At 40.6% G+C, this 27,926-nt stretch overlaps 1 protein-coding gene across 3 annotated transcripts in view; it reads right to left on the minus strand.

Moving 5' to 3' along the window:
• The window catches only part of snx29 (sorting nexin 29), a 129,657-nt gene that overhangs the window by 19,692 nt on the left and 82,039 nt on the right, over positions 1 to 27,926 (minus strand). For 2 of the 3 annotated variants that reach the window (XM_027289170.1, XM_027289169.1), the window contains 3 exons: positions 27,136 to 27,191; positions 26,654 to 26,735; positions 6,457 to 6,597 (listed from right to left, as the gene is read on the minus strand). In XM_027289170.1, the coding sequence (XP_027144971.1) occupies positions 6,457 to 6,597; positions 26,654 to 26,735; positions 27,136 to 27,191 (279 nt within the window). Of the gene's footprint in view, positions 1 to 6,456; positions 6,598 to 7,509; positions 7,591 to 26,653; positions 26,736 to 27,135; positions 27,192 to 27,926 lie in introns of those variants that run through there. The other variant, XM_027289171.1, reaches the window with a different exon arrangement.

The raw sequence follows: 27,926 nt of genomic DNA on the forward strand, positions 1-27,926 counted from the left end.
GGAATAAAAAAAAAAAGTTATTTGCTTAAAGAAAAAGAAACATTCATCAAGTGTCCAACTCTAAACTTCTTATAGGTAATCTATGAATTGATCAATATGATTAATCGGAGAAAATGATATTATAATTTTAAAATAATATAATAATATATATCATATTTTAATGCCATTTGGTATTTTCAACATATCTTGGTCAGATTTCTTAGCTAAAGTGTTAATTTGAATCCTTTACATAGATCACAGTGTTAAAAGCTGCTTTACAAGAGAGGTTCCTCTGTAGTACGGTGGCTTGCCTACTTCCACCTACAACCCCAGATTTGTCTCTAGAAAGGAATCCAATTTTATGGCAAAAAAATAAATAAAAATAGCAGGATAAAAGAGGACACGTTAAAGAGAATGATTCTCCACTCCAATTCACCACTTTGGATGAAGTCGGTTCATGAATATTGCCAAGTCATGTTGCAAATGTCACAGCAGCTTGACCTGTGTGAATGGACATAGGTAACTGAAATAGCAAAAACAGGCATAAGATAGTGTAACAAGCAGTCTTGATATGCATCGGGTAAATTACCCCTTAATTACAATATAAAAGGCTACTTAACGACTTAGTTAGGAGTTAAAATGTCCTGTCAGATGTAACATGTGATTCATGTACAGAGTGCTGGAGTTAAGCCAACATCCGGTTTACACGTCTGTGATTCACCTTCCCTGTGCTGCACTAATGATGAGTCCTGACACCAACCAAGACAGGAGATTAGCTAAACGGTCCAATCACAGGCCACTGGCATGTAAGCTGCATGAGAAGTCAGTCAAGTGTTCCCATTAATAATGTGTGTGTGTGTGTGTGTAGGTTAACATGTGATAAGTATGTATATGATGCTTTTCCATAAGACTTCTGATGACTTAAATCCAGAGCAGAGCAGATGCTTTTTGACAACTACAGCTGCATTTTTTTTTGCAGAGCTGTCAATCATTTTGGGAAGTGTGCGTGTCTGTGTGTGTGTGATGATGATGATGATGAAAGTCCTTGGCATGTAATACAGTTAGTAAGGGGTGTGTGTACGCAATCATTTCCCCTGCTACCTGATCTCCACTGACAGTTTGTGTGTTTCATCCTTACCAGAGCGAACCACAGTAGAGCAGAGCAGATATTCACGGTGCTTTTGAAGGTCTTTCACACCCCACCAAGTAACCTATTCCTAACATTACCATTTTTCCATCATTAGCTGTACATAATAGTGAGAGGCCCCGTGTGTGTTTAATGTGTGTGTATCAAAGTCAGCTTTGGATTTGCAAGTCTGTATCGAAAGCGTCACTTTGTAATGGATGAAAGAGGAAAGAGGCGCAGTGAGCAGTGAGAGACAGAGATGAGAAAACTATACACACAGAGAGGAAGACAATGCAGAAACAGATGGACTGGGAGTGAAGATGCAACACAGCAACACCGTTTACCAACACAGGTTTTTGTCATAATCCTCCACTAAATGTTTTGAGAAGCTGTCATCCAAGTATGGAGGTAAATAAATTCATTATCATCAAATATCATCACATATTGAGCAGCTTCTACGCATTGTTCAAAGACACAACACTAACTGCTTTTAGTTATGTTTTGACAGATACACACACTGTATGCTAATTTCACTTCAATAACCAATCAAATTGTTCAGCATTTCCATAAACACTTTGAACACTTTGTCTGTAGCAGCTCCGTCACGCTATTATAAACTTCAATTGCCCATATATGAGACTAGAACCACTGAAACTAAATAATAAATATGAATCTGAAACTACAAGCACTGGCATTAAAACCCTTGTTATGTTATCTTGGATTGAGATGTTAGTTTGGAACTGCATATAGAAACATAGAAATCTAACTAAGAATGACTTTTATCATCCTGCCAGAGTGAGACTGTTTGTCATTCAAGCCAACACAGAGACACTAATGCACGGCTTTATTTCCTTCAGAACTGACTACTGTACTGCTCTACTTTCTCCTTTCTCTCGCAATTACAGTTACTTCAAAACTCAGCTGCACACGTGTTGACTAGGTCCACAAAGAAAGCACAGATTACACTCATTTTAAAGTCTCTGCATCAGCTACCTTTTATGCTTTAACATCTATTTTAGGAGTCTTTTATTGGTTTATAAATGTCTTAATGGTCCATTTAATCACATTCGCTTTTAGCCGATGAACCCTGTGGGACTTCTGTGTGTGAAGCACTTTGTGTTACATTTGGTCTGTATGAAAAATACAAATAAAGTCTGACTGATTAATTTAAATACCGTAATGATTTTAGTATTATTTTTAATATTAATATTAATGTTGTTTATATGCTTTACAAGTGCCATCATATGGCTAAGTAAGCAACAATCAATATTCAGTTGTACATAATTGTTTTAATTGGATTTTAAATGTGTATTGATGCTGTCGCGTTCATTAGCGCAATTTAAAGTGGTTTGGCTCTTAAAAGTGCATTTAAAAAAGTGACATGTAATATTAATATTGTTCTTATTTTAAATTCTTCAAGCTGTGCTGCGTGCTGTGTTTTATGAGGGACTCAAAATGAAATTCTACATTTCTTTTAGGTCTCAGGACACATAATACATTCTGGTGAGAAGGAACAGTGAATGTAAAGGTAACTTGGTCTGTTTAAGACGATGCAGCAGGACAGTCAATCACCTGATATCCATCAAACTGATCGTGTGTATAATTATATATAATTATTATTTATTTACTTTAGTACACCTATATACCAGTTATACTAGCTCCATTTAGTTCGGTTTAAAATGACAGTTTCCTAAAGCAGCACTGCTCTCCACTTCACCTGAAGAAGAAGATCTTTGCTGCTGCAGAGACTCCAAAGTACTCCTAGAGAGCCCGAAACAAACACTGACTAGATTGAAATAACAGGGAAACTCAGAGCGGCATGCCTGCTGATTACTAAGAAATCCACAGACACACACACAACACACAGGAATATGCACACTTCATGCTGCAGAGACTCACTTCTGAGGTATAAAAAACATGGTTGTACACACAGAGAGGCACACATGCACCTTTTCAGAGAGAGCAGCAGTGTTTTCACACACACACACACACACACACACACACGCACACACGCACACACGCACACACACACACTCACACACACACACACACACACACACACACACACATGGTAAAACAGTTTTTTTATGCTGTGCAGCTTCAGTGTTTCACAGAGAAATTCATGTTTTGCATGCACACACACACATACATACTTTGCCAATCTGGTACTTATCAAATCTTTAAGCTATAAAGCCCCTCCACCTGCTCCCACATTTCATTATTTCAGTCTGGCCCAAAGGCCTTGAGCTCTGTTTTTTTTTGTTTTTTGTGGGAAAGTTTCTAGAAAACTTCTGTTGTTGGAACAGTTCATTTTAGAAATGTGAAGAGATGATTAAATTTAATTAATTTTACAGCTTGAAGGACTTCAGAATAAATACTAGTTTGTTGTATAGGATTCTCCGTTCCCTAATCTAAACGTTGTGGAAAGATGCAAAGCTGTGGCATGCACGGCTGATGTTTAATTCATTTTCAATGTTTTCTTTAGATGATCACTACAGAATCTCTTCATATTCCGATGTTTACAGGTGAAAAAGGGTGTGCAGGTGGAGGAAAACACTATAATGAGTGCACATATTTTCAGTGACAAATGGAGCAATGTACATTAGAGGCATAAGACTCGGTGAATTTGTTCTCACACATCAGAAGACGATCAAACAATACAGGACAAACAAAGATAAGGATAACCCAGATGTAGCTAATATGAGACAGCTATACAAACAGTAAAATAATAATGAATGTCAAAGTCAAAGATTTGAGGCTTACTTTCACCAAATTTACAGCATGCAAGCTGTGAGGGAATTTTCTATTCTAGCATGCAACATTTGGAGGTTACACATGGTTGATCATGCCTCGAGGTCACTGTATGGACAGTGTTAAATCTCAAAATGTTATGGAGACACTGACTTCTCTCCCTAAGATACAGAGCAGCTGTATGTTGGTGTTTAGGAAAGCAGACACCATTCTCATCATTACTATGGTAACCAAGGTCAGAGGATAGGGCTGTCTCACTCCCTGGACACAACAGATAGGTACATAATATAGAAGCCTCTACAGAGCCAGATAACAATGTCGGCCCGCTAACAGTAAACATATTTCATTTTTTTGTAGACTAATGACCAATTATGAACACAGAGAAGTCGTGGAACTATTCTCAGGGCGAGCCAGAGAGGACAGCTTCTTCACAATTTAACAAGTGTATTGATAAATTCTCCATGATCACGCCTTAATAAACCTTTCAGCTGAAGACATCTTGATCGCCTGTGCACTCTCTCTCCACTGGCTGAACTGACCATTGTTAAATAAAATTTCCCACAACACAAGCTGCTATTTGCAACTTCACAATTGCAGACCTGCAGAAATCAACATGAAAGCTGGTCCATGTAAAGACAATGCTGAGATTTCTTTCAAAACACATTAAATATGTTGGAAAATAGTGAAAAGACTTGGCTCGATGACACGCTGAGGCTGCCCTGAGCATCTCATTTTTACCTAATTTTGACACCTAATTTCATAAACATGTCGATATTTTTAAATCATTCTGACACCTAATTTCATAAACATGTCGATATTTTTAAATCATTCATATTTGGCTCATTGGCTATTGGCTTATTAACACTTTCTTCTTTGGTCTGACAAACTCAGAACACATTTAATTTTACTTTACACAGACTTAGGTCTGCTGCATCTCCGACCACACACAATGGTGACATCACAATGCGCTGACTACACCCCCTGAGTATGCCTCCACACTGTGAGTGAAAGACTGATCAGAGATGGAGAGATGGATTGTTTGTAGTTTAAAGAAGTTCTCAGGAGACCTCAATGTCTTACACAGCATCATTTATTGATGCATGATTGAGGGAAATGGAGATCAGTAGTACAAGTGAATCACTGTGTGGATGCCGACCAAATTCTGAAGGTTTCTTCCCGATGGAGAGTATTTATCCTTACAAGACCTACTGAGATCCACTACATGTCTAAATAAAAAACGAGGACAAATACTTACCTGAACTAGCCTCGTCCCACTGTGTGCCACTTCTAAAGAGACATAGTCAGTCTGTTTAAAACTAAATAAAGCTAATCTTGACCCTGGGTTGCCTAGCACAGTGGGACAGTGAGGCTTAAGTTCACTCTTATCAGCTCAGCTGCAGCCCTTTGGTTAGGGTCCAATGATTTGAGAGAGAGAGGAATGGAGCGAGTAGTGGTTGAGAGACAGAGACAGTGAATGAGAGTGAGGGAGCGCCGGTGAATCAGGGAAAAAAAAAGTTGCTTTCGGACTGTTTCATAAAGGTTAAATTGAGCACAAATAAACACATTCCCAGCACCCTGTCTCACCTCTCACAAACCAAAACAAAACGCCAGATAAAGTCTGAATAGGGCACATTAACAGTGACATCACAGTGCACTGACCACACCCCCTGAGTACACAAAATCTGGTAAGAGATGGTTTGGACAGAGTTTTAGTTTGTTGCTTTGGAAGAATTTCCTTCGCACACATCAACAGCAGCAAGGTGAAAAACTTTGATATTAAGTTATCCTGATATACCTGTTAGACTTTACAGAATATGTAAGGCAAGTGTTCAGTTTGTGCTGGCCTTTGAGGCAGCATGTGGTGCTTGAAAGGCTGCTGCTTTTTCTGTGGTGCTGTCTGAATTCCTGGTGAAAACCAATAATTCACACACCTGCAGCGTAATGGGCTTTCAGAAAGCTTTCCAGGACACAATGACAATGTCTGTCTCGGCCTTTGATAGACACTTGCACTTACTCATGATCCCATATGGTCACGCAGACCCAAACACATACACACTTGACCTCTTCTCACATTTGCACTCAGCGTTCAGTCCAGTTTCTGGCCTGAAAGCAAAGTGTCTTTGAAGATCGGGAGTCAGACCAGCGCTTTTGGCTGTGGCATCGTCAAATCCAACCAGGCAGAGAATTGGGGTCAGAACCAAATTATCTCCAAAGCGTTGGAGGGAGACAGGAGAGGTGTAACCAGGGAGGGGGAAGAGAGAGGAGAGAGAAAGATGGGAGTTTTTCTAGTAATTGTGATTACCCCTTGATATTACTTATGAAGAATTAGGTTGTGTGTTAGAACAATAGAACAAGATGACCAAAAATGAGTGATAATATGTTGGCAGTTGTGTTTAACCCCATCCGACCACCGCTTTATTTGCTGAACAAGATTACAGGCTGATAGCGGAGGCAATCATTCATTAAACCCCAGAGTTCGGCAATCATAACTACAGCAGGTTTGTATATACCACTACTCTACAGAAGCTGTTGACTTGACAGAGTCCCAGAGAGAGGCAATTGGTCAGTGACACAATAGGTTGTGGTTACTTTTAGCTCACCTTGTTCCCTATGGCTTTCTTGGGTGGGAAGTTGAAGGTGTCCACCTGTGGAAACTGGGTCCTCAGGTGGTTGTGAAGCTCCCTGAACTCGGTGTAACGCCTGTATACATTCCACTCGTTGTCCAGGATACGGATGTACACCTGAGGAAAGGTAAGACACATCATCATCAGTATAATGCCCCACATAATAATCACTTACTCCAATGCAATGCAATAATAACCTTTGTTCTATTAAAGTTAACATACTGTATTTGTCATTAGGTTTGTATAGTTACTTCTAATACAGTAAATAAATGAGATGGGTAAAAGAATGACTTCCTTTCATCCCTGGTAATGTGTATTTTCACTTACATACTGCAAGACATAACAGAGAAAGAGTCTGTCTATAGGCATGACTGTGCTGCCACCATTTCCATGGACCATTAGCTGCTTTATTCAGACTCACGAAAGATAGGAGGAGGGGGGAGAGAAAGAGAGAGAGATGAGCCTATTATGAGATAGAGAGGGAGAAAAAGAGAAGAAGATGGGTTCCATTTTCACAGTAGAAAACAGGGAACACAGAAACAAAAGAGAAAGCAGAACGGCTTTTGAAAATTCAATTTCAAAATGCCCACAGAAAAAAAACTTGATTCAGGTACATGAAAACACAGATTGATTTAAAAATCGACCAAATGTACCTCGGCATAGCTTCCCTCCTACTGTGCAAAAATAAAGTAAACAAAAGGCAGAAATGTCAAAACTGTGTTATAACGTTGAACTGCATGTTCCTTTCCAAGCACACGTAGTCCCTGAAAGTGTCTGAGATGGCTGTTACTGCTTTGTCATCATTGGCAAGAGAGAAAACACAGAGAGTCAAAAAGTAAATGGGCTGGAACTCCATGCCACAACAGCAGCCGCTGATCGAAGAAAAGAAAATCTTAAAGCACCGGTACTGTACTGAAGATGATGAGAAAGTGCAAAGAAACTGGCCATTGGTGTGCAGAGATGGCAAAATAACGAAGGTCTGATCCGTTATTACCACATTTAACAATGGAGCCTTCCCATGACACACACCTTATCGCTTTGTTAAGCAAGACTTGGTCAGCAGATATGGGTCCTTTTCTTTTTCTTTTGGGGTGCCAGACGGGGCTTTGTCTGAGAATAAAAAATGATTTTGTTTTCAAAGGTCAATCTCCCACATGGAAACATGAATGTGTATACACTTTGTGCATCACCAATCCCATTGCAAACAATTAATCCAGCAGTTAATATAACAAAAAAATAACAAAATTACCTTTACAGTCAAGTCCATATAATTCAAATGTGACAAAATAAGTCTAGAGTTCAAGAAAAAAATACCACACATCAGGGTTAACCAAAAAGAAAAAAGAAACTCATGTCCAGGTAGTCCCTCTTCTCAAACCAATCAATTAAAAATCACTGTCAGATTTTTAGTTTTGTTCAGTTTGGCCTGCAGGAGTAAATCCTCTTCTCCAACTAAATCAATAGAGGATATCTCAAAACAAACATAACACAACATCTCTGACACTGTTGGAGTCACCTCCGGTACCACACAGTGGATTATCGTCGCGCACACAGGACATAAGCACCAGGCCGTAAATCTCCTTTTACCTGAGTACAGGGGTAGACTGGTGTTTTAGATGTAATACGATTACATTTATAACCAGACGGACTGCCATTTTTGGTCATTTCTGGCTCTGCAAAACCAAGAATCCAATGTCCACAATGCCAGACTCGAGGCTTCAAAACAGATGTCCACAAACCAGTAGGTGGGGTCTCGGTAGGTTTACACTTTTGAGTCAATAGATGTGTTCAGATATTTCACTAAATGAAAACTTTGACCCAATAATGGTGGTTAAGGAAAAGTCAGTGGATCAGTAAAGAGGATTCATCATGCCAGTCCATCTAATAGTTGTCAAGATATTCATTTATGGATCAAAGTGGAGCTGCTAGCATGGCTAAAGAAAAGTTATCATTCTACATAACACAATTCATATGAGATAAATAAAGGGGCTTTAATGCACCTGAATTACACTCCCCCCCTTTTTTGTGAAGGCAAGACAACAGACTGTCAGAGCTACAGTACAGAAACTCTTACAACATTTTGTGTTCATGTCAACCTCAAAGACATTTTGACGGACATAGGAGCAAGCGAACAATGACAGTTTCTTTTTGTTTTGAGGTGACTGTTCTTTTACTCGGTGATCTTTTGTCAGAATTTGCCGTCTAGGTTACATGGTGAACACAAAAAATGTGACAGCTTGGACAGCCATTAGAAAGAGACAGACAGCCCACGCTTTGTTAGCTGTCCTAAATGTCTCCTTGTTAATATTTCAGCATCAGTGACAGACACGTCTACATCGTTAATGATATAAAAAGATATCAGAAAATGACACTTTGCGGTATAGTCGGATTAATGATCTAAAAGCATGTACCATCATTTAAATGGACATCTACTGTAAGTGGGAGGTGTGAAAGAATACCGTGATGTTCCTTTCTAATCTTGAGCGTGCTTCTCCGTGTCTTTATTAATTAACGCTTGCTTTATCTACAGGATAATCACAGAATAATGAACACATATATAACACGTCCTAAATGAAAACTGCTCTCTAATGTAAAGCAGAATTGGGTGAAAGTTATAGTAGATCAGCTGACTTACCAACACAGTCAGCAATTGCAGCGGTAGCGTTCATTGAAGAGGAACAGGCAATTAGTGTACTCTAACTACTCATAGTCACAGCCCTGTCAAATCCAAACACACACAATTTTTTTAAATTCAGTGCAACTTACACTTGAGAATATCTTTATGTCTGATGCACATCACAAACAAACATCAGTAAATCTGCCTTCAAAAATAAGTAGCTCCTTACCAAAACAAAACATGCCCAAGAATCGTGATGTTTTTAGGTTTTTCTTCATTCTCAAAGTATTCCAGTGAGTGCCTGTCTGTACTGTACATCCATGAGTACACTGCAAAGACAGGAGGGGCGACTACTTTTAAGGGTGTCAATTTGCCAAAAATCTATGCAGCTCTGACTTAAGGGGGAAGGAGGGGGGCAAAGAGACAAAGTTTACAAAGATTTACAGTACCTTGTATGAAGAGCAGCAGCACTAAAGGAAACACCAGTAAATGACAGTAGTGGCTGACAAGATTGAAGCAGACAAGGCCACTAATGGACTGGGGACTCCAGTCATCTCAGCACTTTCTGTCTGACCTACAGAAGCACATCAAAGTTTTTTGCAAGTTAAGAGAAGGAGTGACTTGGTGTGGCCTGGTTGCGTACACGCATGTGTGTGTGTGTGTGTGTGTGTTATGTCCTCTTCTAACTTTTTCTATACCTGGCTAAAATGGGCCACTATGAATGCCTTATTCAGGCGGATCACAGTTTCTTTGACTTCATTTTAGAGTTCTCTGGACGAAAATATCTCAAGCACTAGCATATAAAAAAAACATTCTAGCATTTAATATCCATGCCTGCATGCTTGCCTCGATCACACCATCACTGCCACATCAAAGTGAAAAGGCCATAGAGAGCAATTACGGTAGCATTAAGTCGAGGGCTGCACATTTCATGATGTATTCCAAACACTAAATGAGGAAACCTGAAACACTCGAGCACGACAAATAACCAGCTATGATACCTTTCCAGACAAATTAATGCATTTTAATGTCACCTTATTTCTAATATCTGCCACAAACAGCTTCTCAGACCTGAAAGTAATATTTCAGTGTGTGTGTGAGCCAAAGTATTCTCATCATAATGCTACATAATCTGTAATAAACGCTGTATAGCCTGCTTCAAAGAGGGTGCATATGGTAACATATCTCTCTGCTGTATGTACAACATGTTACATCGCCACATGTAGCAGCGTCGTTCTGAATACGCATTTAGAGCTGTATTAGCAAAGATATGACGATAGACTCGGCCCCATAGTGTGTGTAGCTGCTCACACATCAAATGGTTTCACACATACGGCAGCATTAGTACAGCCAGCTTAATCCACTTTACACCGTCTCATTGGCATACTTATTTATGGAAACACATTAGCCTCTGCACACAGCTACCAGCTCCCTCCTCCTGACTAATCACAAATACTCTTTCATTATCTCTGACAAAAATCTTGGCAGCATCCAAACCCGCAGCATCCTTGCATATTTGTGCACCGGCGCTTTGATATCCCTGAAAACAGCCGTCTTCAAACAGGAACCGGGCCTCTAATCATGGTTCAGAGGGACCTCATGGAAAAAGGGTTGATGGGTTTTGGCTGCTGTTGAAAGCTCGGCTGTGATGGACGCAGTGCTATTGTCAGTATTTAAATGACTTCTGAGAAGATCTGTGAAAGCATAATAATAACAAAGATAATAATGTGATGAAAATATAACCTTAAGATGACAGAAGAAGGAGGTCCACCTTTGGTTACTAAAGTGTCAGCGATTTATGATGCTGAGAAAGGTTTTTTTCACAGTAAAGTGCTGTAATTCACTTCTTCGGGCATACTGACATCTCCCACAAAATTGACTCACCTACTTCAGGTGCAAAATCTATGCATTCAGCTTCAGACCATATTGTAGCAAAGTGAAAGGTCAAGAAAAAGAGGATGTGCTGCTCCTTAGTCACAAAACTACATGGCTTACACAGTACCTGCATTGCATTTTTGTCTACTGAGACTAATGTAGGTGCAAAAACTTGTCTTTGCCTCCTGCACAATGGATTTCTCACTCTATGATAGATCATTGCAGAAAAGAGTCTACAAAACAAGTGCTCACTCTTGAGTCTGTGGAGGATTTCTCAGGAATAAGACAAATGGGCAAAGAAATACAGAGTACATCACCAAAAGATGTAGTTGTTAAAATATATAAACTGGAACTGCAAGGTCAGATTGAGACCAAATCTGTTTTGGTTGTGGCAATGCCGGGAGAAAAAAATGCAGCAATCTATGGCAGAGAAGTTGGGGAGATTCAAATTTTGGAGAAACGCAACTCAACGTCATGCTGCGGTGGCTAATCAGATGGGTCAAACCCCTCCATAGTCAGCCTGAAATGTGACTAAAATTGAGAGCTATCCAGTTGGAGTTCATAGACTAAACTGTGATACTCTTAATGTTGTGTTCTGGCTTTATTTACTTCATGTACCAGCTTCTATGTCTGTATCTGGCTTGCAGACTGTGCTGCACATTAGTGACACCAAGAGGTTTCCTTGGCATGTTTGTGTCCAATGGTTTGAGAGAGAGAAAGAGAGAGAGCGAGCAGTAGTTAGAGGACATGGACAGTAAATGAGAGTGAGGGAGCGCCGGTGGATAACCAAAATAAAAGTTTTCTGCTTGTTTTATCAATTCAGCAGTGTTGGCAGTCGTGTTTGGGGATCTGGAACAATAGTACACCTCTGATATGATGTGTCATCAGTGCAGCACCACACTGTAACAGAGGTTTAGGTTTGTCATGAAGGTAGATGACAAAAAACCATCTCACTAGAACAAAGCAGCGGTTGGTCCGCGACTTAAACGGCAGGCAGCACAAAGGGATGTGACAGCCATGGAGATAGATGAGAGAATATTATACAGTAGGTGACCTTACACTTGGTTCCCCTTGACAATGACCTGCAAGTGTTAGGAACAAAAACTGCTGTACTTCAGCCTACAAGTTAAAATGCCAAAGTAAGTAAGTAATGCCAAAATCAGAAAAAAAGCCTATGAAAAAGTTGTTAAACCTCTCAGTAAACTGGCCGTGACAATGATGAGGTTACCACACACTTGTTCATATGAGTGGTTCTTGAATGAGGTCATACTACTCTTTCAAACTTCAAACTGTGACACAAAATGTTACAAGTAAGCACTTTCGATATGGACAAGATCAGAAATCTTTTTAAAAAACAACAGATTTTGATCACAGAAACTGTGAATAACAGTTATTTGTTCTCCATTTAAGCTGAGCTTTTTTTTTAGATGCACACTTCAATGAATAGACTAATTATATAGACCTGTGGTGACATTTAAGAGCGAGAGGAGGAAGTGGAAATGTATAACAGCCAACAAATGAACATGTGAAATAAATCAGAATCCCTGTTGTCTCAAATCATAACCCCTCTATGTGTTATCATTTGTGTATGTCCTTCCACTGAGTGATAATTCCAACAGTCAGTGTCAGATGAAAGTTCTCTAATGATACTAAAAGCTTTGCTCTGTGTCCTCTCAACCTGCCTAGATGTTAAAAAAAAAAGCTAGCAAGTGCTTTTATTTATTCATTAAGGCCCCCATTAGTAGAGCCCTCAGCAACTGGCTGACAACAGGCTGGTTCGAGGTCTACATCCTCAATGATTAAGGAATCAAAGTAACTAATTGCATGGGCGAAATATTTAAAAATGTTCACCTGGTAGAAACCCACATGACGCTGTATAAAATCTTATCCAGGGTAATAGACAGAGCACGACATCTTCCTGAGGAAAAGTGTACTTGCACGCTGTGAAATAACTTCAGAAATAAAGATCTGAAACAGGAAGTCTGTGAATGGATAATTGCAGCTCTTTCTTTGCTTGACATTCAACTGGATCTTTAGCCTGAGGGTATTCCAACAAGCAGGTGGAACTAGGAGTAGTCGTGATCCACAGCTGAGAATTGCAGATGATAATGATGTCTTTCTCCCTGCTGTATCTCTCTGAAAAGACCCTGGTCTGTTGTTCCCCCATCTGACAGGCCGGCTAACTGGAGGAGTTCCTACCGTGGTAAAAAAAAAAAAAAAGTGCAAACCCATTTCCAGCACCACAGGAGTCCCACACAGAGAGCCCTCTTGCTCACTTCACAGTTGGAAGGCATAGTTACAAGATTGCTGACGTCTTCTTTGACCAGTGTATGATACCACCAATATGACTGTTGTTTAGAAGTATGTGATGTGTTCTACATTAGTATGCTGTAATGTGAGCTATCACCAATTTAAGACTGAATCAAAATCCATCTGCTTCTGACCTGTTTCAACATGCCGTGGTTGACTTTAAAGAAATTTCACACTGGTTGAAGGTGTTGATCGGACCAGAATAATACCAGGACAAATTACAAAGAAATGTGCATGTTTTCATCAAAATGTTATGATTTAAACCCATAAAAAAACTATTAGAAAAGAGAGAAACAAATAAAAGTGAAACATGTTGTAGCTCCAGTGAGGAATAAAAAGGTACCAGGATGTCTTTAAAGATGTGTGTGATTCTGGTGAGAGAAGGAAAATGAGTGAAAAAGAATAGAGTGAGCCAAGTCAAACCAACGCCAAAGCCAGCAGAGCCTCGTGTCACCCCCCCTCCCTCTTCACAGATCATTGAGGGCCAAACCATTTACCCAATTAGGCAGAAAATGGAATCCATTTGGACGTTTTGGGAGAGGGGACAGTGGCAAAGGACCACGAGAAAGGAAAGGCATGAATCCATGTGTGCATCCTCTCTTTCAGACAAGCAATGCCATGCTAGCAGTGTGACTCTAAGGTTGACAGTGTTAGTTGTAGAAGCTCGGCCCACCGCTATGGTCCAGACTAAAATATTTTTTTTCTTCAACTACTGAATGGATTACCATGAAATCTGGTGCAGATATTCATGAATAAATTTGCCAATGCTTTGACATAGAGAGCAATCATAAGGTCAAAATTCTTCAAACTTTGTACTTATTAGCAAGCTAACCCCACCAAACAGTGTCCAACAATAAACAATTGTTAGCATTCAGACATTGGCATTTAGCTTACAGCTTAGAGCTGCTTACATTGCCGTAAACCTTTGAACATAAACAGCAGTAAAGCTAGTCGACATGGATAAACTGAAAATTTGCACAAAATTTGTGTTCAATCAAAAAAATCAATGAATATTGGCATCCCAGGAAAGCAATCATTGTTTGACTGACATGATTTTGGAAGTCAGTGCTGTGACGCCACATCCATGAGCACTGAACACCAAAGATATCGCTTATCATGTAACAATAATCAGAGAGAGGGTGGATGTGGGTTGGTTACTGACTATGATGCTCCCAGTTTGCATCTTGCCAGGGTTGCATGTTGTCCTGTCCCTAAATGCATTAAAATCATGAACATCAGCACGCTCCTCAACTCATTTAGATTGAAGGTGATCTTCCAAAAAACTCAAAAAGAAATAACTGATTTACAAAAGCAATAAAGACAAAAAAAAAAGTCAAGCAAACTGAGAAATAAAAGATATAAAGAACAGAAACAGGGTTGGAAAGAATGACAAAGACAAAAAAAGAGAAAGGGTGATTACTACCTTGACTGTAGTAAAGATGTTCATATTAGAGCTCTTCCTACAGAATTAGACTCTGTGAGAAGAACTGGTGGATACAGATGAGGAAGAGACATGGAGGAGGAAAGAGGGAAGTGGAAGAATGTTGTTCTAAGTGTGGAGAGGAGCTACAATTGAAGATGTAAGGAAACACAAGAGAGGGAAGAGTGAAGAAGTGGAGGAAATGAATGGAGTGCACTTGCTTTTAAATTATATAAGTAATCAAATGGGGGAAAGACTGATTGAATGACCACAAAGAAATCAACGAGCAAAGCGTCATTGTGGCAGCGTGATGAAGCGATGGGTGGCACTTCAACCAAAATAATCCAAACTCCATTGTTCTGTTGCTAAGGAAGCGGATGAAAGCAGGCACACCGAACACCAAAAGACTATTGTGCGTGATTCATGGATTGACTGGTGTAGGGAGGGAATATAAGACTCTTATATGTTAAACCGTAACCTTCCATTAGTCCACCGCCCCCCCTTAGATCTTCGGTTTCACACGTATAGCTCCCGCCTACCGATAAAGGTTGAGATATTTATTTTGGCAGATAAACTAGATATTCACCTTTACTGTGTCCTACACCCTCTGTGTCTGCTTGGGGGAGGTTGTGTGAAGTTTATAAGGTAGAGGTGAGCTCTTAAATGCAGAGGGAAAAGAAAGCCCTGCCACAAATCTACCTCACCAATTACCTTACCCTTGACTTGTTCTCCTACAGCAAGGAAATGTACCGGAAAGAAGACGTCCGTGGCAAATAAGGAGTTACACTTACACTACACATGTACTTTCAACTGACCGGAGGATAGAAGGAAACCCATTTTCATCATATACCAGATAACAAGCCATCTCCTGTGTGAAATATTCCTGGAAGTGGGAATATGTGAGGCACATCAATAGATCACTTTTGTGTTGCTTCCATTAGACTGTAATAAAGAAAACTAAGAGTGTCAAGGGAGGCTTTTTTTCACACATTTTATGGACTACCTGAGCTTCTCCTAAACCACCGTCAAAACAACACTTAAAATATTCTGTTTTCTGTTTTACTGCTTGAATCGTGAAAAAGAATGTCACATCATTCTACAAGTCTCGATAAACAATACTGCGCCTGCTACCAATCCCTAAGTGCATATTGGTTCTTTAGAAAGACAGAAACTGAGTTGTTTTTGGGGTGGGGAACAGACTGCATGTACATCTGCAGCATTATAGGAATGCATTGACAGTCGAGTTATTTAAAATGCATACAGGCAAAAACAAAATGGAAACAGCTCTCGCAACATGAGTTAACCAAGAGGAACTGCCAAATCAAGAGGCTTTGTCACTCTGAGCAAACCCGTTTCACATTCACGTAGTCATGTGATCCATTATTATTGTATAAATACTGATTATAGCAGTAAAATAACATAAGCCTAGATCTAAAGAAGCCGAAGCTGCAAATCATCTGTGACCTTTTGAAATTCAGAAAGCATGACAACCACAGCATGCAAGTGGCAATCCAAAGTTGAAACCAACAAGGATATAATGGACAATACAGCAGTACAATCCAGTAACCCAAAGTTTAAGTCAGACTAATGAAGATTTCTTTGTCTGTATTGTCTTGCAAATTTGTGAAGCAACACGTGAAATGTCAAAATTTACAGCAGGAATTGATGTAAACTAAAGAGCCAAAGAGAGAAGTAGAGACATATACAGTAAGGTCTATGAAGAGGTCTGGTGGCAAGTCCACACTCCAAACATCAGGAGGTACAAAACGTCAGGAGGTTAACTGCTCATTGAACATGCTGGACAAAGATCGAAAACCACCAATGTGAAATACTGCTTTAGAGGCCAAAAAACAGCTCTTTAGTTTTTCAAGGCTGTCTTCATCTTTTCCTCGTACAGAACAACTATCAATAGACCAGACGCTGTAAGCTTTTTATCACTTGAGAATTTGAGCACAAGTTCTTTACGACCAGCGGGTGGTAACCAGATATGAGCACTCACTCAACATCTACGTTGGAGGCTACCTTGGAAAAACTATCTGATGCCGCAGCAGGGGGGGGAACAGGACAAGCCGCAGCTCTTATCTCCGTCTTTCATCACAATTGCTTCCCTTATTCTGTTCTGTTCGTCTCTGACTCCCTTGTCCTGTCAGCTCCCTCCCTCCCACTCCTCCTCTTTGTGTGTCCTTCCTTAAACACAAACTCAGTCACGGTAGGAGACTCCTTCTCTCTCCCCTCTTTAATGTGAATGAATGAGTCCCTGACAAGTCCTGAAAATGGGCTTCGAGCGTAGTAAGGAAGCCACTGAGCAAATGATTGAGGCTAAAGGCAGGGCGTGGAGGATGTACAGCGATGTAGATGTGAATGAGTGTGAAAGAAAGTGAGGAGGGGAAAGTGACGTGATGGGAAAAATGAAGCAGATGATTAGAGACAAATAAAATGGGTAAATATAAATTGAGGGTAATAAGGGAGAGGGAACAGAGAGAGCAGAGCGAGGAGGGGAGGGGGTGTGTCTGACAAATGATATTCTAGGCCAAGATCTAATCAGATGTCTTGAGGTGAAATCAGAGATCATACCACTCCCTTCTCCCTTGAAGCGACAACGCCGCCGCCAGTCAAATCCTGATTCCACCAAATTATCCCTGAAGGAAGAGAGGGCAGAGAGCAAAATCCCCACCTCATCTCTCACATCCCATTTCCACCTACTAACAACACACCTTTGAAGTTTTCATCGAAGGGCAGTTCGCTGATGAAGTGACACAGCAGGACTTCACAGCCGCTCTGGCTGCAGGGCGCCCTTCTAAAGGGTGCAAAGCTCAGTGTTTTGCTTGCTATGTTAAGCAGGGTTAAAATCCCGAGGGTGCACGCGGGGGACAAAAAGATGCACGGCGCGATGAAACAAACTGCAGCACTTATCAGCAGAATGACACCCCCGACTTAATATACAGGTTTAAGTCATGGTGCAGCACACACACACACCCCTGAACCAGACACCATTTCTTAGTATGATGGTCTGTTTAGGGAGTCAGGGCTTCAAAACAAATCAAAGTGGCTTTAAAGTCACATACTGAGTGGATGTGACTCAACACCTGTACAATGTCATGGATTCCAGTAGTCCTGTAATACCTCTGTCAGACATGATGTAAGATTTTGTTGCAACCTCTTCAGAGGTGTTGTTTCCACTATATAGTCATTTTATAGGCTGTATATGCTATGTGCTGTGTTATACTGGACAGCAGTGCATATTGTAAAGTCTGAACACCACAAACTACACTACAATTAATTACAAATGACTACAGATCAGGTTACATCAGCACGTCTCTGACCAGGTATCAGTGTGAATTGAACAATAAAAAGCAGATACAGCATTACTTGTCTCACTGTTGATACAACAGTTAGTTTCTAACCAAGTCATTTGACTGGACAAAATTCCTTCCATAAGTGCTGATATAGAGCACTACATCACTGACTTTTAACTACATGTATCACTTCACTTTAAAAGGTATTCTGAATATGTGTTATGAACTGTTATTTATCTCAAGTTGTAACAAACTTTGCACCGCAAAGATTAATATTTTTTCACAAATAACGTGATTTAAACTATCAATGGTCATCAGAAATTCAGAACTTCCACGCAAACCTCCAGGTGAGCTCATGCGAAACCAGCCAACCTAGACAAATTAGAGAAGAACAAAAACAGAGCTAACACAACGAGGCAAATAACACGGGCTCTGAACTGTTTTCAGACTTGGCTAAGTCTCAAAAGTGCTGATATTCAGTACAATATCACAACTTTGAGTGTGATATTGCTCAAGTACGTACAAACATACTTTTCTTATACCAGCTTTGTTATGAAAACATAAAAATCAATCTTGTAAAAATCAATGTATCTCATTGAAACAAACTTTTCTTGTTATAACATGATGTTTATTTGTTAAAATGGAAAATGTTTCTGCCTGAAAAGCAGACATTGTAGCCTACAAGGGCTGAAAAACTGAATTTGTGTGTGTGGTTTGATTCTGATGTTAGTAAAATATCAAGGATCAATACTGATAAGGCCTCAAAAATCCAGTATCTTTTCAGCTCTTTTAAAGAGGTAGTGTTTACTGAAGGTTTATTGTGTTGTATTGCTTTCTACTGTACAGCTTTTGCTCTGATTGTGTCCTCCCCCTCGAGCCAAAAGGTCGGCAGTTTTGAAGCCTGCCACTGCTTGCACGTGCCCATCAACAGCGGTGCATCTTGTTTAAGTGCCATTGAACAAGACATCGAACCACAACCTCCTCATCGTGAATCACTCTGGATGAGAGCTCTAACTTGAGCGACTGAAATGGAAATGTAATGTAAATTACACTGAAGCTGATGTGGTGCCCGTGCTGCAGCAGTAAAAGCAGCCTCTGTGCTTTCCCCAGGGTGTTTAATCTATGACTGATGGAAGTAAGACCAAGACAACGATTGTAATTATCATCATCATCATTGTAAAACATTCATCATTACCATCATCAACATAATAGTTATCTCCCTCTGTCACCAACCAGCCATTATCATAACCATAATCGCTCACGTGCACGTCCGCACACACGCAGATGGAAAAAAATGTAGATCAGCGTTACAAATATTTAAAAACAGAACATCTATCCGTCTTTGAACGCAACACTGGAACGCGCACACGCAGCCACACGCACAAAGTCTGCATTAATACATATGGATGCATCATCATCTCATCATGCGAGGTGTGAGCCTCTGGCTGATCAGAGCAACTCACGCCGAGCAGGTCTGAATGTAAAGCTTACCGCCTCGGCAGCCACAAGTCTCCCAGGCTATCCCGGCTACACCCAATGGCTAATATAGGAATTAAAGGTGTTAACACATTTCCCACATTGCATTTCTCTGGGGCACAGCAAACCATTGCAGGCAGCGGGTTCACACTTCTGAAAGAGTGTCAGCGAGGACGTCTCAATTATTCATTGAGTGGCTGATTTATGTGGTTTCATATGGTGCATATTAAAGACTTTGGGAGGCACAGGGAGGAGGAAAATGGTTTATGTAACTGCTATTAATTGGGACCCTCTATCTCTATTCTCTCTTACACACAAACAGCTACAGTTCAAGGTATTCTACTATGCATAAAGCCGAGCCATAATACAGAGGTGCTATTAAAAAATGCAGTGGACACGTGTGCTTTTTACACCTTGTGCAGTTCTGTGGAAATAGAACAAAGGTGTGAAGGACAGAGAGGGGAAACAAATGAGAAAGAGAAAAGTTACAGTAGACACTATCCGGCCTCATTAGCATAATTAAAACGAGAGAAGTTTGCAGTGAGACTCTGACTTTGTGTGGAAATTATAAACTCAGCTTTTTGCTGATCAAAGAGAATTTCTCATTTGGAAGATATGCACATATATCTTTTAAATGTATATGTAAAACAGCCGGTGAGTGGCGGATCCTTGGTTCCCAACGTTGGTGTGCGGGTATTTGTATTATGCTGTAATACACATACTCTTTTATTCAATTTGTGAATGGTACTTAGGGGTTTGTATTTGTGTGTACATGCATGGATGGCTGCACAAGTATGTGCAGATTTGAACAAAATAGGTTTTTCCAGTAAACAAATAAAATCCACTGAGGAGAAAAGTGTTTGTCTTTGTCTCATCGGGGGAAGTGGTTTGAAGATAGATTTGTGATTCATTATTGTTGTCAATCCGCAGTGGAAGTGGGAGGTTCCCACACGTTTTTGGGCCTGGAACTCATCATCGGGAGCTTGCACCACCCTCCCAGCTCTATGAATGCAGAATGATTGAGAGACGACTGATGAAAAACACTGAACACAGACTGATTGCTAAAAGAGGGCTAAATCCATGAAAAGGGCAGTAAACACAGTGAGTTTATTGGTCTTAAACCCTTAAAATAACATTTAACTCCATTCCCAGCTGGAACATTAAGAAGAGACGATGGTGAAGGTAATCTGGGATTATAGGTTGATATATTTATTTATTCATTCATTCATTCATTCATTCATCATTCATTCATTCATTATTTCATTCATTTATTTATTTTATTTTTTATTTATTTATTTATTTATTTTTTCATTCATTCATTCATTCATCATTCATTCATTCATTCAATTCATTATATTCATGAAATTTGTGGAAGGTCAAACCTTCCTGCATCATGCTGCCCCAACTTCACTGGCATGTTAGCAGTGTGTATGTATGTGTTTTTGGAGGGGTTCAGTAGCTTCTAATCGGCCTTTTAAAGCTCCTTGTGTGAAGCAGTTTCTCTGTTCGCTTTGGTTTGCGATGCCCTAATTCAGCGGAGAGAAACTGGGTTTAGTACACGTGACATGCAACTTGTGAAATAATTCAGACGCCCAATCAGAGTTTACAGATAAGTCAACAAGAATCATAATTATAAAGTATTTGTCTCTTCTTTGTTAGCAAACAAAACTTTATCACAGCTCGATAGTGTCAGCTGCTGTACAAAGAGCAAATACCCCCCACTGCGGCAGCACCACAGGTATGACACGTAGTAATCAACAACCTGAAAGCTCCCATCAGACAGCAGCACAGCAGTGAGTTTCTCAGCGGGACTACCCCAGAGTGTCTGACGGGAAAAATGTAAAATACCTTGAGTCAAATAGCTTGAATCAGATCTAACGGCTTTTATATTGTGGTGTATACGAACATCAGATGAACTTCAGTGACTATCCCAGAAGTTAAAATTCACTGGCTTCAACGTTGTCAGACTGCTCTCCTGAAATGCGATGAAGTGGGGGAAAAAATGTTTGAGAGGAACAGAGCGTGCCTGAATAAGTCGAGGTACTGTATGGTAGTCTGAATGTGCCAATCTCGGGAGCAAATGTGACATAATATATGTCTTTTTAAAGCAGTACATGTCCTGATGTGATAACCCATGATGGCAAGTGTCTCAATGCACCCATGCGCCCATAGTACTGACTGAAAGGGGTCGTCCACTAATCAAAAGATCGGCAGTTCCATCCCCGGCTCCTCCAGTCTTCATGTCGAAGTGTCTTTGGCACAGCTGTAAAGACTAAAAAAAAATCACTGAAGTCCGAATACTTCATGTGAGAATTATGAGTATATGTCATAAGTGTTTATCAGGTAGATGTTGATATATTTCAGTGTAAATGCTGACCTGCTGGTGGCGCTAGATAAAGGTTAAAAGATCAGGGTAGTACTCAGGACTCATCTTGTGGACACCATGAATGTATGTATCAAATTTCATGACAAACCATCCAACAGTTGCTGAAATATTTCAGTGTGGACTGAAGTGGAGTCGACTGACTTTGCCATCCCTTGATCCAAATTCTTATCTCGCTTTCCAAAAGTACTCATTTTTTTGGGTGGTATGAGTTTTAGCTGACTGCCTTTTTGTGCACAGAACTCCACACATCCACAGATCCTGATAACATACAACTAGCCAGCACCTCATTTTTGGGGAAATGAAAAGAGTTCCTCATCGGCTTTGGTCGGATGCGCTTTTCACAGCACAATGCAAGCCTAAAATACACAGGTGATGAAAACACAGACACTCCTGCACACACTAAATGACTCCTTGTGTTCGTTGACGACGTGCAAACGATTCCTCCTTCCCTCCTTTCATGATAGCCTCTATTGTTGGTATTGTGTGGGAGGGAGACACTGATTTGCCACGGCCGGTATAATTCTCTCATTATGACTTCAGCAGGGGAAAAGAGGCACAGCGAGGGATGCAGCGATGGAGGGATGAAGGCCCAGAGGCACGGCCTGCCACAAAGAGCAAAACCCTGACCGATAATGGAGCAAATCCATCAGTCTCTCGCTCTCCATCTCTGTCCGTCTCTCGTCATTCATCCACGGGCATTACTGAGCTTTAGATGGAAGTCATTTTAGAAAGCTTGAAGAGAAAAGTGGCTCTGAGCAAATGCAAAGAGAGAAAATGGAGTACACGCCGTTTTAGCACTGCCATAATGCCATGCAATCTGGCTGAGCGAGGGAGATGGAAAGGGAGGTTGAAAAAGAAGGGAATGCAGAACGCAGGAGTGATGCAGAGAAGAAAAGCAGACATTAAGGGGGAACGAGTGTGAGAGGTGGTGGTGGGTTCCTCTTTGGGTGAGTTTAGCAGCAGCGTAGAGCTGTTAGCGTGTTTATTTTCAACCACAAGGTTGCGGTGACCTAACTTAGGCTTAGGCTTCTGAAATCCCACTCGCTCTCAGAGCCTCCCCAAAACCCTCTCTAGCTTCAGCTATGGCTCATTGCTCTCATCATTGGTTCAATTTTGCAACTATATGCGTGTGTGTGCAAGTACGAAAATGAGAAAAATACTGAGGAAAAAAAAAATCTCTATGCACCCGCTTGAGGGTATTTTAAAGAGACCCTTGCCTTCTCTCTCATGATACTGTCCAGTCTTTAGGACTGTTGGCTCGGTGTTCAATCACCACAACCACCTCACCTTAACAACAATGACTCCGATAACCTTGGCCATCCATTAACTTGTCTAAGAACAAAAGCCGTTTCCATAGGGAGCCATTAGACGAATATAGCTCTGGGAAGAGAAGTATCCAATCCACCAGATGGGCTATGCTTTATATCAGCTCCAGGGCTGGACAGCAGCCTCACAGAGACTGTTACTGAGCGAGAGAAATTAGGCTAAATCGGTGCAACACATGGAAAATGTTCAGGTTTAATGCTGGAGTGGATCCATGAGTTGGAACTGCAGGTGGACACTGATTAGTGCCCAAAAGCATAGCAAGATATCTGCATACCCCAGTGTGTTTCACATATTTTTAATCAAACTATTATCACATTTAATTCATTTGAAAAGTGTGGGGTGTTTCCTCAGGTAAAACATCTGGCAGAGAGACATGTTTTTTAAAGTTAGTCATGCTGTTTTCTGAACTCATCTGACGCGTTTCAGTCGCTTCAAAATTGTCCACAGTCCTGGAGCTGAGAATTCATTTTTACCCTATTTCGACACCTAATTTGATTATATTTTTAATCATTCTAATTAGAGTTGTTAATAACATTTTCTTCTTTGGTCTGACGAACTCACAACACATATTTGTTCTTACTTTACACAGACTTTATATGTATATGTTTATATCCAAGATCAGAGGGTATTTACTTTTCAGAAAATCCGATGCTTAGCTCAAATCAAATGTAACAGTAACACATGAGAGGCACAAACTGGGACTGGTGATATGCAGTGATAGTGCCACTCTGGACTGAATCTTCCGAAAACTGTGTTTTTCTGACAGTCCCATTACGATGCACTTACCTTTAAGCTCCCAAATTGCAGGGAACAAGTCATTTTTCCCCAGTACGGTACTGCAATTTGAAAGTGAGCTGCTCTCCATACGAGCACTTTAGCAGCGCCAATGCCAGAAAACGCCAAATCGTTTTCATCCCATGTGTTAAGAAATCAGAGCATCTGCTCGTCAATAAAGAACGCTGACCCAAAGAATCGCAATTGTGACACGAAACGAGAGGAATTACAACAATGCATCTTATGTTCCGCTGACACACATCTGTCCTGTCGGGAGGGGGGGGGCGAAGATAAAATCAGACAAAAAGGTGTCAGGGAGCTCTCTCGCTCTCACTCTCTTGAGCCCAGAGTTGTGAATTTACATCTATTATGTATAAGTTGAGCCAGGCTGAGCTCAGCGGCCAGCCAGTCCTGACTATCAGTTAGAGCTGAGGATGTGTCACCTGTCTCTTGTCGTCCCATATGGCTTCCCCTGACTAACATTACAGCTGTACCTCCTGGCTACAGAGCAGATAACAGCACAATGTGTGTGTGTGTGTGTGTGTGTGTGTGTGTGTGTGCACCATTCTGTCTGACAAGTGGTTCTCTACAGCAAGAAGAAGTCTGTCTACTGTACCTATGATTGGCCATGTGTGTGAATTTTCTTGTGTCCATTTATATTTGCATGTGTGTATTCAATTATACTTGTGTCTGTACCACTATGGACATGTGTTTCATAATATGAGTTTCTCTGTGGGCATGTGTGTGAACCACGGGACTGAACATCTGAAAGCGTGTGTGAATGTGAATGTGTGTGTGTATGTGTGTGTGTTTCTTTCTCACTGGGGGGAACTGGTGGACAGTTGCAGTGAAAGAGCTGAGGTGAGCTGAGGTGTAACACCTTGTTAATGTGACAGACACAGTAAAACAGTCACAGAGGGAATGAGCCGCCGTTGTCTACTTTGCTCGATAACTTGACAGATACAATAAGAAGCAGCAGTTCAGTTTGTTAAGCCGCTCTCGAGTTCAGTTCCCAACACACCTTACTTAAATAAACGCCGGGCACAGACCTCCGGAAGCCACTACATTGGTTAAGTACATGTGCGTCATTAATATTGGCAGAAATGTCAATGACGGGGCTTGATTGCAACTTAGAAGTGGCACAGACTGTAGCGACATTTTGGAATTGATTTAAGTCTAGAAAAGTTTTGGCAAGCGAGGTAACGATCAATGATAAGGGACACACAACTATGTTGGCACACAAAGAAAGGACTGTAACTTTAAACTTATTCTTCTGTCATTAAAAATATCAGCCAGAAAGAGGCTGAAATGAAAGTTTTTTTTTAGTATGGATTCATTTTTTGACACTTAATTATAGGATTATGTTCTAACAACACCTTTCTAAGCCCGACAGTGTTCTGTTCACTTTATTCACATGACAGACACACATTTGAGCCAGTCTTTGGAAAACTGTGAAGTGTGTGTATATAGGGACAGCTGTGCTTCGAGCTGAATGATACCATTCGCGTGCTCACAGTAAAAGTGCAAACATGCTGACGTTAAGAAGATACGTTCATCATCACGTTCATCGTCTTAGCTTAATGTGTAAGCATGCTAACATTTGCCAATTCGCATTAAACATGAAGTACAGCTGAGGCTGATGGGAATGTCAGTTTTGCATGTATTTGGTAATAAACCAAAGTACTGGACACATTTCATGTGATGATAAAGCTAGATGATGAAAGGATCACTAAAGTACATCCCTCAGGGAAACATGAATGCCTGAAGCAGATTTTATGGCAATTAATCAAACAGCTTCACAAACCATGAACTGTTCTGGACTGCCCCCTAGACTCCACAGAGGAAGATGCTGACATCCATCAGGAACTACTCCTCTCACCTCTCTCATCTAAAACAGCTCCTTCAGTAACAGACTGCTCCTCCCACCATGTAAGAAGGGGCGCTACCACAGGTCTTCAATTCCAACAGATGTCAGACTCTTTAACACCAGCATGACATTATGTAGCACAATTAATTTACTCCTGCGTTAATTATATTTACGGTTATATATCTTATCTTATACATCAACTCGATGGTAATATTAGAAATGCAGATCTAGTTAATGGTGAGATATTTTAGTGGATAAGTGAAAACTCGGACCTCCTGGCGGCTCTAGAAAAAAAGTGAAACTTTCCCGTCAATCCAATCAAACACTTGTTAAGATCTGTCTGGACAAAGTTCTGGAGTGACTCACAGACCAGCAGCATGGCTAAAAATAGGTTGGTGCATGCCAATTAAAAAAAAAGATAGGCCAGCAAAGTGTTCTGTTTGACCACTTGAGCAAAGTTGAGTGGCAAAAAAAGTGGTTTGTCCTGAGTGCAACAATGCCCATGAACATTGATGATGAGGTAATAAAGTAAACTTAGTTTAATGTGTAATTATTTGTGCGCTCATTTGTCCCCTCACCCCTTGGCTTAATAAACTTGTAACTCAAACAAATTGATCGCAAAAACCCTATCAACCCTTTTACTACTGTTTGTTTTCATCAGCTTCTACATCCTCTGGGTAAGTTTTCCCACTTTAATCAAACAGCATGCATCACCATGTGTCACAAACACAATATGTCCTTAAGTGTTGACTGTACTTGATAGTTTTCGTTGGTAAAAGTGAGAACCCGGTTCAGACAGGCAGATTTTTAAAGTGTGTGAATATACCTGATAGACGTGGTAGGCGTTGGCAGCTCTGCCCTGCAGGAACACGGAGGGGATCCACACATTGATGAGAGCGCGATGAGCCCTGAGTGACACAAACAACAAACCGTCCTCACTACCATCGTCATTATCATCATCATCATCATTATCATTATCACTAGCAGCAGCAACATCAACAGTGTGTCAGAACTATGCTTGGACAGCTACGGCAAATTACAGCTCACTCTGGTAAAACACCTCGAAATCTAATTTGGTCGTGATCTGAGAGCGGAACAAATGAATTAATGTATGACATCAAACAGTGTTTGAGCTTTGTTCGGGTAAACTTAAGAAAGATTAACTTATACACGAATGTGCTGGTAGAACAGACAAAACAAAGGAAACTCCAGAGTTAGGAATAAATCGATGATGAGGACATGAAATCAGAGAAAGATAGAGTGAGGGGAAGAATCAAGTAATACAGAGTAAAAAAGAAATATACTTACGTCTCGAAATCTGACAGACTGGGGTCATCTGAAGTCTGGCTTAAATCACCTGGAACCTGGAATTAAAGAGAGAGAGAAGATTGATGATAAGTAAAGTACAAATTGACAAATATGGCACACACACACAGACACATACACACACTGTGACCAGCATGCAAGTAATCTCCCATCAAGGGTCAGGTCAGGCCACTGGCATAAGAGGGCTATGCGGTTACTTAGGGCCTCAACTAAGGGGGGCCGTTGGGGGGGCACACCTTGGACTTATGCTGCTTGTATTATAACATAATCGTATGTAAAGAATATGAAGCCAAATAAAAAGGAAAACTCGAAGTTCCTCCACTTTGAAAATATTATGTAAAGGAAAACTCGAAGTTCCTCCACTTTGAAAATATTATGTCCTGCATGCCAATCATCATCATGCTCTCATTTATCAGATGAACTGTCTTTGTAGTCATCAGTAAATATTCAGTTAACATGTGACCACAGCACCTCTGACTAATCCAAACAAAATAATTCAGCTAAGAACTCTCTCTCTCTCTCTCTCGCTGACATTCTAGTTTAATAACAGGGTTTTTTTTGTGATGGACAAAATGATCCTGCAGGATTCGCAGTCTGTGAACAATTCCATTTCTCTCCTTGATTTAATTTTCACATACTGATTCTGTTTGTAGCTACTTGGCAACCCTCAAACAAAGTAAGAGATTTGATGTTGGATAATTTGCCTGTCTCTATTGTGTGCATGTGTGCGTTCATTCAATTATTAGAGGTGTGTGCAATTTGTTGACCGCACT

Source organism: Larimichthys crocea, chromosome XVI (genome assembly GCF_000972845.2).
Source record: "Larimichthys crocea isolate SSNF chromosome XVI, L_crocea_2.0, whole genome shotgun sequence".
NCBI classification, from domain to species: domain Eukaryota; kingdom Metazoa; phylum Chordata; class Actinopteri; family Sciaenidae; genus Larimichthys; species Larimichthys crocea.